Raw genomic sequence first — 16,282 nt, 5'->3', positions numbered from 1 at the left:
AACCATGGCCAATATTCATCATCTTGATGTAGAAGTGTTTAATATTTAAAAAAAAAAAAAAGCAGGAATAAAATTAACCGACTTACCCAGTATCCTGTGCCTCGTGCGCTCGGATTATTGAAAGAAGGTTATTCTGTTGTAAGAACTCACAGCAAGCTTGATAGCTGTAATATTGAAAGAAAAAGAAAGAAACATGCAGATTTCTTTGTCAACCAACATAATCTTAGGCTTGTATGTCTAGATACAAATATTAGTTTTAAATATTTGACATGGGAGGGGATTAAAATATTTCAAACTGGTGTATAATCTGGAAATAACAATAAACAATGAATGATATCCAAGTCCTTTGGAAGCGCATAGAGACATTATTCATAATATGCGGTATACAAGAACTGTATATTATTATTATTATTATCCTCAAATATGCACAAAGCATAAATAGATAAAATGATTGTGTGTCATGCCGTCTATGTATTTCTTATTCACAGCTTTGATCAGTAAACCAGTCTCCCAATTTTTTTTTTTTCTATTAAGGGTGTGTTCAATGTTGATTTTTAAATTTATAAACAGCAACATGAATCATGATTGAAAACTTGATTAGAAAACAGCGAACACATACATGATCAGCGGTGCACTGTTCAGTGTCGAAAATATAAAGCCGTTTATATGTTGATCATCTTTAAATTTTCCACTTTCGTTAGCGCAGGTTTACTGCGCAGTATGACCCATATCAGTTCTAGCACCTGTTTGTGTAGGCTTCCATTGCGTGAGCAAATTTAAAGACGTTTCAAAACAATTGTGTTTCATGTCGCATTCGCGATGTTCAAGGTCGTAAAATTAGAACTGATCGCGTTTACAAACGCATCTTTTTCGAAGTTTAAATTTTCCTCCGAATCATGATTTGAAAGACGTTTACTTTTACGACCGAGAAAAGAGGACCTTGAACATACCCAGGGCTCGACATTAGCAGTGGCTCGGTGGCCCGGGGCAACCAAAAATGAGAGTCGGGCCACCAAAATTCTGTAAAAGCCAACACTTGGTGGCCCAGTCGGGCTACCAAAGTTTTGATAAATTGTAATGTTTCCTATTGTTTTAGGGCCACCAAATTCACTTTGCGGGCCACCAAAAATATGAAATTGATGATTTTGGTGGACTGATCGGGCCACCAAGAAAAAAAGTTAGTGTGGAGCCTTGACATACCCTCTGTTCCTCATTATACCCACGTTTTGTAATCACGTTTTCAGTCTCATGTTGCCGTTTAAATTTGGAAACCGACATTGAACACACCCTTACTCCGTCCAATATTCCCTACTCAAACCCAGAGGGGGAAAATGCAAATCCCCTTTTAAAAATTCCAGGCAAGAAGATTAGAGAGGAAGGTCTCTCAGCATACATATATATCTGCATGGTAAAACATGAAAAAGGAGAAAGCAAGTACCAACCATCGAAATGACCAAACCCACTGTACAAAGTACTGTCCTTCACGCAAAATGAGAGTCAAACAATGACATTAACATAGCGGGTGGGTAATTCATAACGCTGTTCATCAGTTACGAGCAACTTTACGAAGGACTGGTTACCCTTTTATAGCTGATTAAATTCCTAAGATACGGCCACCGGTCTTTCGTAAAAGTCTCTTGTAACTTAAGAACAGTTTTGTGAAACACCCACCTGTAATATTGTAATAATTGTAAAACAAACTCAAGGGGCGTTTCACAAGGATTTAAGTTTGAATAAAAATCACACTCAAATTCTCATGTCCATGTGGTACTTGACACATCATCATCACATTGGTCAGATCATGCTTACAGGGTGCGCACGACTGAGTATTTGACAATGAGGTTATGCGTTAGAACTTGGCATTAAGGTATCACACTAACTCTTTGAGAAACACGCTTACGTACAACTACATGGCAGTACAAAGAGAGCAGTGACCTTGTTAAATCAACCGCCCTCATTTTGTGTCTGAGCAAAATGTGGGATATCCTGCCCTCAATTGGTGATCCCCATGCAACTGCAAGCAAAGATTTCAACGGCCTCATATTTTTTCTATTTTTTTTTTGTGTGAAAGTTGCAATTCTGGATGGACTGTGAGTTTTAATGTTTGCTCTGTAATAAACTGCCTGTCACTACTTGAATGCATTAGTAATGCTACTGTTTCGGCCAGAATGTCCAAAATGCAAGGGGAAATGAATAATTCTGCATGCTCCAGTACTTGCGGCAGGGAAAATTGAAGGCGCGTGTCTTTATTTGGCAGAGAGGTTACATCTTACCTATGTGGCTTCATGTAAATGTACACAGTTCTGGGGGCTGGCAGTGTTTACATGACAAGGATGCAGATAGGCTAGGGCAGTACTGAATTTGGCTAAGTTCACATGAAAAAAAGGCATACAACGTAGCACAGCTTTGTACATAATAGTAAAAAATTACATTAAAAAGAATATAGGCTGATCAGATGTTGGCCACGTTCTTATGACGAGTGGGGAGAAAAAGACTTTGGTAGAGATTTGAGGTTGGATGTGTTTACACGACACAGATCTGAGACCAGGTAGAATACAGCAGATAAATGTGCCTTTGAAAGTGGCTATGTTTACACGACTTGGATGCAGATAGCCTACACAGCGTGTTATCGAGAGCTCAGACAGAGAAATACAGCGACTAATTGTAGACCCACAAATGGCTATGTTTACATGACATGGGTGAGTATAGACTACAGCAGCTATTTCGATCTGAGTTGGGTTGTGTTTACATGAAAGGGATAAAGATCGGATGTTATATGAAACCTTCTGATTCAATATGCATGATCCAATGAGAGACTGCAATGACAGACAGTTTGTATACACCACTGCGGCTAAAGGGCTCTATTCTCCTTCCTTGCATGTAACAGGTACGGCACAAAATGGGGGATGCGTTGTGTTTTTATTAGTGTATCAACGTTTGAAGAAAGAGATGAGGTGACAATGATATGGCTGCCATAAAATGGAAAGAGAAAAGGAAAATGAGAAGCTAGGAAAGGGAGCGAGATACAATGTGATATACTTTAAGGGATATGTCGAGATAACACAGCAAGAAAAATAGATAAATACAAGCCTCAATATTGTTTCTTATTATCATTATTAGACCAAAGTCACTTTTCCGTAGGGCTCATTTCTATATTACCTCACAAAATGGGATATACGAAAGGGGGCAACAAATCAAGGCCAACAAGGCCAATGAAACAACCACCACGGCCAGACAACAGGTCATCTTCGACCAAGACCCTAGGTTCCGATAGCCTCAGATTAATTAATTTAAGCCATGAACCAAGATAGAAAACTGAGCAGACAAAAAGAGGAAAACAAGAAAATAGGTAGGTGTATAGAGTAATTACCGCTCGGAGATAAAATGTTGCTAACAGTCAAATTATTCACCAAAGGCATCAGGTTGATGCAAGGGGGGGGGGGGCAATATGAAATATCAACAGCAGGTTTCACAAAAGTACTGTCAGTGACAAATTTGCTCTCCACCAATAAAATGTTAGGATTTCATCAGCTCATAACACATCAGGTTTCAACATGCAATGCACTCACATTGCGTGTAAAATCAGGGAAGAATTCTCCCTTTTACATTTCTGGCAACGCACAAATAAGCTCTGTGTAAATCTCCCAAAATGCAGCGGTTTGAGCTCGAGTTTGAGTGGACTGCCTAGATTGTGGGCACGGGTTACCTACAATGGGCAAGACGTGTGAAGATCTATATGCATTATTGCAAGATCCTATCTAACAGGGCACGACAGACATATATCAATGTTGACATTCTCATCCAATCTTCACCAGGTGTCATAATAACATGCGGTGTCTGGAGATAAATCAAATGTTGCATGATTAATGAATGAAACTCCCTAGCTGAAATAAGAATGTCTGGATTCAAACCTGTTGTAAATTGTCAAGTGTTATTAAGATGGGATTTTTGCAGCAAGGAAGAAGGCAACAAGACAATGATGATGACAAAGATTTTGATGGTGGTGATGATGATAATGACAATGATGTTGATGATGATTGATGATGATGATGATGATTGATGATGATGACAATGATGGTGATGATGATGATGATGGTGATGGTGATAGTGATGATGATGATGATGATGATGATGATGATGATGATGATAATGATGATGATAATGATGGTGATGATGGTGATGATGATGATGATGGTGATGATAATGATGATGATAATGATGGTGATGATGGTGATGATGATGATGATGGTGATGGTGATAGTGATGATGATGATGATAATGATGATGATAATGATGATGATAATGATGGTAGTGGTGTGATCAAAATTGAAGTGGTGATGGTGGTAGTGGTGGTGGTGGTGACAACGATGATAATGACGATGAAGAAGAAAACTGCAGAAACTGACAAATTGCAATGACATAGGCTACTCCTAAAAAACTTTTAAAAGGATATTAAAACCAACAAAAACAAATTTGAAGAGAATAAAATCCATTGAGGATACAAAAAGAACAAGATGTTTATACATAAGTTCACAGTGTAAACCTCCTTCTGTTAAATTTGATGCACGCTGCTGAAAAATAAAGGTCAGCAAATTCCGGACTGTTAAAACTGAATGTCACGGAATGAAAGATCACACCAATTTAACTCTAGTTTGGAATTCTCATTACACGCTCAACTGATCGGGAACTCCACATTTTGAATCAGTAGTGTGAAGGGACGGAGGCAAATTGGCAATTCTAATTCCCTCATTATAATCTACAATATGCATCGCTTTAGAAATTATCATTCCATGCAGTCGGTTGAGTAAATTTCAAGGTATAATTAGATATGAACTAGGTCTCTTCAGATAGCTTTGGGCTTTTTCGATGGTTGAATCAAGTATTCTCACAGAAGTGATTAATAAATACTCTTGTTAACAAGGCTCCTGTCCTTAATGTGCACAGAAGATTTAAATTAATCTGCTTTCACGCTTCAAATTGGCAATAATTCGAAATTTTACCTAGTGATATAGTTTTTTTTTTTTTTATATGGATAGAACACGAGTCCAAATAACACAAAAATTGCAAGATATCATGTAAAAGCTGCCCATTTGTTTTCTCAAGGAAAAAAAATCTAGTAACTAAATTTTATTTCATTTAATTCTATTTCTTTTATTACTTTTAATGACCCCAAATTATTTTCCATGTGTAATTGCTATCATTCAAGATCATAAGAAATCGGAAAGGGAGAAAATGTACCCTTTCTTTAGCTTTAAATCAGATTGAATATTCATTCTTAGGAATCATTCCAGTACAATTTTTTCCGTGTATAGGTAAGTAAATGCAGTAGATTCATATCTTAAGTAGATCTGGGCCCCGTCTTACAAAGAGTCGCAATTGATCCGATCAATCGCAACAATGAAAAGCCAGCAATGTCAACATCTAAAATACATGTTTGTTCAAAATATTTTTTAAGCATGACCATAATTCATATATTCACTGTTTTCTTGACAATTCAGTATGCTTCTCTTTGTTTTCAAAGGAAAATGAGCAAATTTTCTCGAGAAAAATTACGACATTGATGGATTTCCATAAACTTGAGATTGATCCGATCAACTGCAACTATGGAAGGCCAGGAACGTCAACATCTAAAATACATGTTTGTATTTGAATCTATTTCCTAGATATTATGTATATTCATCATTCTCTTGACAATTCAGGGTGCTTCCTCTTTGTTTCAAAAGGACTTTTTGCACATTTCTGGTTTGAAAAATTATTAACAATGATGGATTTCCATATAGTTGAGACTGACTGGACCAATCTAAACTTTCTGAAAGATGGTACCCTGTAGTGTAAAACAATGATGTATAATCAATATTTACAATATATAATAATAATAATAATAATATTCCACATTTATATAGCGCTTAATACATCGGAACGACGTCTCTAAGTGCTTTACAGACATATTATTACCCCGGTCATCGGATCCTTGCATGCCCGCATATATATATATATATTACAACATTTTACTTATAGATTGCCATATAAATATACTAACAGAACTTGCATTTTATAGTTTTATTTCCGATTCGTCTAATGCCAATTCGTCTAATTGCCAACTCGTCTACTATCATTTCGTCCACTCACCACATGGTCTACTTTCATTTAGTCTAATGACATTCCTTCCAATAACCAGTTGGTCCAATAGCCATTTAGTCCATTTACCATTTGGTCTAATTGGACTAAGTGTTAAATTGTGCAAAATGAATGAAAATTAAATGGTATTAGACCAGTTGGTTATCAGACGAAATGGTCACAGACGAAATGGTGGTTAGACGTAGTGATGATTGGACCAAATAGTTGTTAGACAAAATGTGGATGGACTCAGCATGTGGTGAGTGGAAGAGTTGGCGGGAGACGAATTGGCAATTTACCCATTTTATAGTTCAAATTATTGAATTCCATTGGTGCTCTCTAAATTTGGAAGTTAGAACTTAATTCTACTCCACAACAAATATAACCTTTTTTCCCCATTTCTTCCCACTAACATGAAAAATGAAATCATTTATCACCGAAATGGGTCTGAAATTCATTCATATGTTTTAGCTTTTAGCTCCCCAATCCTTCCTGAATTTTACAGCTATTTACCCCTCTCTACTGCACTTGTCATATGAATGTTACTGCTCCATTAGATAGCAACCCTAATTACCCATCATTTCTAAGTGTGAGGTTTTAAATGGACTGCGCTCCGTAACACAAAGATTAGCGATCAATCGCTAAATGAACTGACCAATCAATATCAATGTTACATGCGCATTAAGTTTAAAATACTGACCAGGGACCAATCAGGGATGTTCTTTCATATTTGCAATTCATCGCAAATCTTTGTGTTACGGAGCCCAGGTTGGCTTCATATTAAAAAAAAGTATATAGCTCGGATAAAAATTATTTTTCTCTAAAATAGTACACTGAATAGTTGGAGCTTTATGATATATTTCAACTGTATTTCATGAATTCCTGGTAGCTATTTTGATTTGGTATGTGAACAAAAACTCCTGGTTCAAACTAATACAATGGGTTTTCTTCCTGGTTAAATCAAACAATGATACGTGCACTGAAACCGATATCTAATGCAAAACTTGTTATCTTTCAAACAAAATCCAGGCCCCGTCTTAAAAGAGTTGCAATTGATACGATCGACCACAACTATGGATGGCCCGCAGCGTCAAAATCTAAAATGCAAATTTGTTCAAAATGTTTTCTAGATATGATGTATATTCATACATCCATCATTCTCTTGAAGATTCAGTGTGATTCTCTTGAAGATTCAGTGTGATTCTCTTTGTTTACCATAAAGGAGATTGTGCAAATTTCCTGTAGAAAAAAATTATGGTATGGATGAATTTCCATACAGTTGAGATTGATTGTATCAATTGTAACACTTTGTGAGACAAGGCTCAGGAAATCTTAAACCAAAAAAAGTACACGAAATGATTAAATCTGACATTCCAATCAAAGTGAAACCTGTGAATCTCTTTATAGCCAGATTAAAAGTAAAGTACATGGAGTACACATTTTGAAGACATCAGCAAGTTATTGGGTGGTAGGTTGTCAACATGAATAGGACCTGATAGCACAAAAGGCTTGCAATCAAACGATATATGGCAGTGCCAACATACCGTATATCAACCAATCAATATCCTTTACTTGAAATTGATCACAAATCTTTGCATTACAAGATCTAGATCTTCATAAACAGATTCCTACAGTATGGGATACGGTTTCATAAAACCATTGCAAGTGCAGTCTCTGGTCCGACTTCTTGGATACTTGAGAAAGTGTCTGTAATTGAATGCATGTACAGGCATATCAGCTTCCATTTCTGCCGACTGTCAAATTCTAATGATAAACAATGACACTGTAGCTCTTTATTATATGATGATGAGAAAATAATGAAACCTATTGAATTGAGTGAGGGGAAAAAAGGTCCCATTCAAGATCTTCAATCATTTCCTGTTTATTGGGAGACAAAACCCTCATAGTCTTTCCACAGGCAAATCCATTCCTCACATTGACTGTGAGAGACCGGTCAAAGGGTATTTCCCCAGTGGCCATGCGGGACAAACACGACCAACCAGAGCAGTTCAGGGGATTTCCCCCACCAACCACTCAGAACAAGGGCCAAGCCAGCACACGACACTGGCCCTGGTCGGACGGTCCCAGACCGAAAAAAAATGGTGTTGAGGCAGTAACTTTTCAGAAATAACCAGATTTACTGGTCCAAAATGACCAGTAAAAATTACATCTTACTGATACAAACAATATTTTCTTCTTTTATTAATCAAATTATGGCTCAGGTATCTCACTAAAAATGCTCTACAAAATCGTCACTCTGATGCTACCACAACTTTGATACGCTTTATGCTCACCAGTGGCAACTGTGACGTAGGATGCATCACGGTGCACAATGCAGGATGCCACCATGTCAACATGCAAGTAATAGCCCACCACGCATTGCGCACAATCTCTACTTCACAACATCGTACTGATTGGTGACCAGCATCGCAATTTGTTATCCGTAAAGATGACTGCTGAATCATGAGTCGTGACTGATTGTGATTAGTAGTCAATCACCATCCCCGATAACAAAGCACTCAGACGAGTGATATACGACCACTGGTGATTGACAGCACTATTGATCAAAATTGGGGATAACATCTGAAATGTGGGGGGGTGGGGGAGTTACAGATAGCATTTCTTACCTGTAAAAGTATGAGCAGCCTCTGACTGAATTGTGACTGAAGTGTTCTGCGCTCTTCTCGCTACCAAAGTCCTCTAACGGATCTGACCATAGGAGATCGCACATAGGACCGAATGCTGGAGGCTCCTTGAATCTGTCCAACTGTCAAAATCAAGAATTTTGAAAAATATATATATGTACACTGTACATAAATTGGAAAATTGGTAAAGATTACTTGTGATAATGTGAAATACATATTTCAAATCTGTCTTGCCCACATAAAGAATTCAAGAGTTCAAATAGTCATGTTCAGCACTCAGCAGGGGGGGGGGGGGGGGGGGTGGTTGGCACTTTTGATACTTCACTATTTGCAATTAGTTAAGACATGGCTAAAATAGAAAAGATAAAGATAATAAAAATAAATAGCAATAGCATTTATGGGGCGCCGATTATCTAGTTTCCTATTCATTGGCGCACTGTATATAACCCCAGCTGCTAAAGGCACTTGGTGCATTCAAGGAAGACACGCCGTAGCTGAGATTCGAATCTACGTCCCTCTCATTGAAAGAGGAGAGTCGTAACCACTAGACCAAGACGCCCCCATGAGTAGACATGAGTAATACACAAATATTTTACACTGATTCATTAGAATGATTTTTATGTACTTTAAAATAATCTATATTTTGTTAAAAAATCAAAAGTTTGCTACATGTACATCATATGTACATAGAAAAAATGTTAGTGTCAGTTTATCTATTTCACTTTTTTTATACAAAACATCAAAGTAACATAATAATGTACGTATAAAAAATTAATTACAACAAAAATAAAAGACCACAAATAGAAAATAGTATAGAAGGCTAGATATCTTGAACCCTCCTCTAAAGCAAACAACTGTTTTACAAGAAATAGCAATCAATCTATTACTACGTATAAAGGACCACTAATACAGAATGCCTTGAAGTTTATAAATAGCCTTTCTCAGGCGGTTGTTCTTTAAAGCTGTCATACAGACAAGCGAGCTGGTAAAGCTGGGGACTAAATGATGAACTGGGGGAATAATCAAAAGGAAAGGAGGTATTTTAGGCTACCAAAGGTAGAAGCCAAAAAGGTAGTGGAAGGAAATTTTCCATGAAATACTCTCTGTTCTAGAATTTTAGACAAGGAAATCAGCTATTTTTGCTAGGAAGCAGACTTGTTCATGTGCTTTAAAAGAACCTAGAAGAGGTTGTGGTTGTAAAATCTGTCCTCTGCCATTTGTTCATACCATTTGTATTAAACCGGTCATATATATGCCATATATGCAAGCCCATAAACAGGGACAAAATCTTGAGAAATTGTCAAAAGAAGGGACATTAGTTAAATTTTGTATACAGTACTATGAACAGATATATGCAAAGGTAGGGACACAGGGTTGTCATAGGAAAAAATTGTTGAGTGTCCCCCCACCCCCCCATGAATTAAATGGCAAAATCTTTGTCAAATAAAGTATGAAATACCTTTTTCAGATTGCCGTAAAACAACTACAGGTTGTCACAATTTTCATCTTTCCAAGAAACCATAGACAAACATTTTTCAGGTTTTCAATCTCATAAATGCTTTGAATGGGGCAATCGGATTCTAACTTTGTGCGAATTCCCGATTGGCCGACCCGGGTAGAGAGTGGCAATAGAGTACTTACATTCTTGATGTCGTCTAATGAGTGTATTTCTGGGGAGAGGCCTCCGTGGACACAGAGAAACTGTTGGTTCATTACAGCTGCTAATGGTAGACAATCAAATGCTATCATACATGCATTATACACATTCTCTGTGTATTTAATTTTGCCTGTAATGGATGGAAGAATAGGAGAAAGAAATGAGAGATTTTTATTAACAAATTAGCATCTCAAAACAGTGAAAATGGTTAACATTTTTTAATAGCCAGATGATGATTATTTACAAAGTATACAAATATGTAGTCAGCAGAACAGGACCAAAAAGCACAAATGCTTGCGATGAATAGAAATAACAATGCAAAGAAAGATCACAAATACATTTCAACATACCCATCATATTTTTTTTTAAACATAAATCTTCTTTTTATAATTAGTATCAATTATTTTAGACTTTTTAAAGCACCAATTTCACAAAACCCTCATGCATCTAGTCAAAATTCTTGGGATACTTGAGAAGGTGTCTGTCATTGAATGCATATAAATTGGCTTCCATCTTTGCCACTTTCAAATCCCAACCATAAATGACGACTTTGTAGCGCTTCAGTGGAAATATCAACAGGCATGTTTTAACAAGCATCCAGTAATGAAACCTATTGGATTATGGGGCGAAAAATCATATTCAGCATCTTCGACCATTCCCTTCGGTTCATTACAGCTGATAAATTTGGACAAACAAATGCTATCATACTTACAATGCAAACATTTTCTGTGTGTTTAAAGAACCCCTTTATTCAACAGGATAGCCCTATCAGTAATTAAAAAAATACTAGGGGCCCTGCATACAGTAAAACATAAAAATGCTTGCCCAATTTGTTTTATTATTTTCTTTGTTTTTTCATATTTTTTAGGATGGTACTATTTTAAAGGTCATACAAAATAAGAACAATTGAACAAATGTGTGTTCTTTACTGTACACACATTTGAAAGTTTACTTTCAGCAAAGTAGGCCCAATCCATTACGTTTATTTTGAAAAATCTGTTTGCTATTTATAAAGGGGCGTTTAAGGTTTTAAAAAAAACCTTCACCAAAAATTCCAAAAATTTCTTATTTTGCATCTTTAAATCCATGAAATTTTTTGAGGGAGTTTGCATCGGCAAATTGCGCAAGATAGTAGCGCATGCGCACATAGAACGTAAGATGCGATGGCACTGTACTTCGAATGAGGTACCTGGTGATAAATTATCGGTAATTGGCGCTGATTTTTCATCAGTTTCCACTGTTTTTTTACTGGTTTGACATTACATGAAAGTTGTGATTATCCAAAAGATATTGAAATTTACTGATATTTCATTATTTTATTTCCAAAACAACCACTTGCCCGATCGGGCAATTGACTTTGAGAAATGCCAAACCCCGTCTGGATCACTCATTAATCTGACCCGTCAGATTCGGGTGACGTTTCCTCTCTGCCGACGGTCGGTCCCACTGGCAAGGCTAGACGCAAGGATTCACATCCTCCCCAGTCTCTCGCACCTTCTTAACTGCTCCCTAGGCGGAGCTCGCTCAGACAATTTCCCAACTTATTCATATTTTCTTCTGTTTGTCTTTTCAGAAATATTGTTGTAATTGTGACTTTGATGGATCAAACAAAAAAAGAAAATTTGTAGAGTTGTATTGACGATTCTATTGATTTCTTAAAGGAGATTTTCCAGAAATAATTTCAAAATCACTGTTCTACTTGTCAGCATATTGCTAGATGATTGAATGTCCAGTAAAATTAATTAAGACTGGCCTTGATGGGACATCAAGTTGCCAGTAAAAGAATCATTCTTTTTAAATCTTGTCATAAGGGCAATATGGTTCTTCTCAGGGCAGCACTTATTATTCTTTTCATTTTGTCTCTTGGAAGTATTTTGGTAATTATACCTAGAATTTCATTCTACATTATATTCAAAACAGACTGCAAAGTTATTACTCCCTCTTCATTAAAAATGTCAAGGATTACATCAATAATGTTTATGATTTTCTAGCTCGTAATAATTTTCGTGAAGAATTTCATTCTACTTCACCTAGATTGATAAAGTTTTGACAAAAAGCAATTTAATATGAATTATAATCTATCTCTCTCTCTCTCTCAAGATTTTTGTAAGAGCTAATATGGGAGATAAATTATTTTATCCATCGAAACATGACAGACATCATGTTTTATATATCTTGTGTCGAGTTGTAAATTGGCAATAATACGGCTGGCTTGAAGCAAAGACAATGCAGCCTTTGGCGTCTATGTACTCAGCTGCAAATACACACACCCACGCCCACCCACACCCACATGAGCGGAGTCATGACTCTCGTTCGAGTAGGCCAGGTCATGTTTTATTAAAATTTATTGCACAATATTGAATTTTTATAGGGAGTGATCCCCCTTGGTGTGAACGATATTTTATGTTGATGAGGGTTGGGTTGATGGGAGAAGACGCTGAATTAGCAGACTCGGGATTACACACACTCATACTTCCCAGGGCAGTAGGTACATGTTAACTGGAATCATGTATGGGTGGGGTATATATAGTCAACGCCGCCACTTCACATGGTCGACCATGTGTTATATTGATATTACGTTACATCTCGTCACGCTGATGGTCGGAATGTACACTTCCGCTCTGTCACGAGATGATTTTATGAAGTATGCTAACACTCTATAAAAGGCTTTGATATATATGCTCTCCATAGCCTTTGTATTTCGGAATATGCTGGCTAAAATATCTAGGTGCAACAGCCCCTTTTAATACCATTATACACTGCACATCAGAATTATAACAGCGCACACTATGCGATCCAATACAACACAATTTTTCTAACAAATTGCACTTTGCATAAATGTGAATATTCAAATCTTGAGGTAACATTACTTAATTTGAAGCTCAGCATAATGTTAGGATTAATAAAATCGTAATTTTGATTTATGGCAAGCCCTGTGGTTGGAGTAAAGTTTAAATCAGCTTCAAGTCGCAGCTGCTGATGGCGTCATTACGATTTGGAATTGAATTTGCTTTTGCTTTTATTCCAACAAGGAGGCCTGAATTAGACCGAGTTTTGATTTCAGTAGACCTAGCTGCTACTATTCTGAACTCTTGATCACTAAGATTTTATTATTTGGAATGTTCATATCAAATTTCATTATGATTTACTTGAAATTTGTATTGCAACAAATCGTATAGTGTGCGCCGGGGCTTAAATAGTGGTGGTGATTTTTTACCCGATTGCTAAGAAAGCATGGATGCTTGTAAGCAAGCAAGCAACCAGAGTAATGACGGTTTAAGGTCCTCTCGGAGGGACTGGTAATGAGGAATAATGCCTTACCAAAGGGCACTAGCGCACCAAGTGGGAATCGAACCCGGGTCACCGGAATCTGAAACCCCGCTCTACCGACTGAGCTATTGCGCCTCCTTAAGAGTACAGCATTGGGCTGTACAAACAGGATAAAACAAGCCTGAACTACAACCTGGAAACAAAACTACCAGGGACTGAATTCTTGATTCTGTCTGAAAACTCACAACCCTGGCATGTTAAGTTTCCTTGTCAAATATTCATGTAGCATGCTCATATATTTTTCAAGACAATTGCTCTACAAGGAAAGATCACACCTACGTGTAGGTGGCGGGAAGACGATAACTGCAGGGAAATGCAATCCCTGGAACTCTCCCTTTGTTTCTCAGAGTCTTCTAAACTACCACAATGAACGCTCTTCTTTGCGTCAATATTCAACACCGTTACTAATACTTTTACGCAAACCTGTCAACAGACCATTAAGGCACTAAAGGGTTCGATAAATTATGAATACATTTACAAGCTATCTTCTCTTTTCTCAAGTATGAGGTTCCATTATTATCTGAGAACCTTATCACATGTATGAGGATGTGAATTTAAATTACTGTATTTTTCTTAAATCCATTTACTACTTGATTCAGCAATCCCCATCTAGGCTTTGTACAAGGACCTTCCTATTCTGGTAGGTAATGGGCTATCATTCAATTCAACTTGATACTTCATGCATATCCCTCCCATGAACTGCATGTATAACTATAAGGGCATATGTCATGAAATGAATAATCTGTGATTTCATAAGCTATTGCAAATCCTTCCATCTGATTGGCCGAGGTTATCTCCCTATTTGTTTCGTGAAACACCTCCCAGGGTCCCGTAACACAAAGGTTAGCGATTAATCGTACGCTTGATTTTCACGATTGATTGTGCACTGTAGTCAATGGAATCAATCGTAGAAAAATGTTCTACGACCACAACTAAGCTTTGTGTTATAGGCCCCAGGTATAACTTCATATCTACCCGAGACTGATATGGGGCCTGTTGCAAAAAGAGCTGCATAAACGCATATAAGTCTAAAAATCATGTGCAAGTCCCCGGTACACGCATCCCATTTTACAAAAAAAAAACACTCACAATATATTCAAAGTAATATTTAATTTTTCACTAATAAATCTGTTTCTCTATTAAACTTAGGAAACATCCAAAGCCAGGTGGGTGTTTCACAAAGATTCAAGTATGACTTAGAGTCACACTTTAATAAATGCCTAGTTGCGTGCAGTATAAAAGGCATGACTGCATTGGTCAGATCATGCCAAGAGGACACGCACTACTGCGTATTGATCAATAAGACTGCGAGTTGCATATCATGTACGCGTCGGCATTTAAGTGCGACTTAAGTCATACTTAAATCTTAGTGAAACATCCCAAGCCTGTTTCGGTAACTTAGGAAAGAATATGTATACTTACACTCTGTTTTAAATGTGAAGTATTCTGTGAGGTGCCGGCACTCGTGGTTTCCTCGTAACATGAACAGCGTTTTTGGACACAATATCTTCAAACTCCACAGATATAGCACACACTGCAGGTTAAAAAAAGGAAAATGTTTGTGTAAATATATTATTAAGCAAGCAGTCAACAAATATCATGAAGGATTATTATTAATAAATCCCCCCTTTTTTTATTTGGGGGCAGAATATTACAATGTATATATTGTGAATACAATAAACAAATGAGATTAATCAAAAACAAAGAAATAATTAAAAATACATTTTGCTTCATATTGGGAAAATCTTTACATCAACTTTTAATCAGCATATACATGTACATGTTATAGGAAATCTTGCAACATAAAGAAATTATTCTTTTAATCTCCAATTTATCATTCATGTCAGAAGGCAACGTTGCACTGGTTTTCAATACCACAATCACAAACAATACTTCATTGATCACAGTAAATGGTACAATCATTGGCATTTCCAAAGAAGTTGTATTTGCACAGGTTTCAACAGGTGCAACTTGTTAAATTCATACATTCTACAGAGTGACTTCTATACTCCCACTTCTAACAGTTATGTTACAGTTACCCCTCTGCGAACACCTGCTAGCTTCGAGAAGAAAGTCAAAGAAACAGTTTAAATTCAATCCAATCGATCAATTGGCTCCCCATACATACAAATGCAAGCATATCCAATCTTGGCGAGCATAAAATTGTCTAATATTGCTCATTCACAACCAGACCTTGGCATCTCCGTATTGCGTTTCCCACCCCCCACCCATAAGATGCCTCGATTTTACATGATTTGGATTTCCATAGAAAAATCTTACTTTCAATACCCTGTCCTTCGATGCAAAGCTGAAAAGAACTACGATATAATGCCCTTTGCTTGGAATCGATAGGAGGGGGGCATATCAAAGTGAATGTGCAGAAGACAAAGGAATGTAAGATGAAAATGAGAGAAGAAAATGTATGGATGGGAGGATGACAAATTATCAGACTAATAGAGTTTTCGCAAGTGAGATATATTTCTATGAAGTTGAATGAATATAAAGTTGAATTAAATACTATTCAACGCAGAGA

General features: G+C 36.9%; 1 protein-coding gene across 1 annotated transcript in view; it reads right to left on the bottom strand.

Moving 5' to 3' along the window:
- Window positions 1-15,289, bottom strand: part of LOC129281837 (serine/threonine-protein phosphatase 2B catalytic subunit beta isoform-like) — a 36,876-nt gene extending 21,587 nt beyond the window's left edge. Inside the window, exons 1-4 of the mRNA XM_054917761.2 lie at window positions 15,172-15,289; window positions 10,404-10,549; window positions 8,745-8,884; window positions 87-164 (exon numbers count right to left, since the gene is read on the bottom strand). Of these exons, the coding sequence (XP_054773736.2) occupies window positions 87-164; window positions 8,745-8,884; window positions 10,404-10,549; window positions 15,172-15,232 (425 nt within the window). The 5' untranslated portion in view covers window positions 15,233-15,289. The remainder of the gene's footprint in view (window positions 1-86; window positions 165-8,744; window positions 8,885-10,403; window positions 10,550-15,171) is intronic.
- Between the last annotated feature and the right edge of the window lie 993 nt (window positions 15,290-16,282).

This window comes from Lytechinus pictus, chromosome 18 (assembly GCF_037042905.1).
Source record: "Lytechinus pictus isolate F3 Inbred chromosome 18, Lp3.0, whole genome shotgun sequence".
Classification (NCBI taxonomy): Eukaryota; Metazoa; Echinodermata; class Echinoidea; order Temnopleuroida; family Toxopneustidae; genus Lytechinus; species Lytechinus pictus.
Note: the sequence above shows the minus strand (reverse complement) of the source record. Positions and strands in the feature narration are given on the sequence as shown.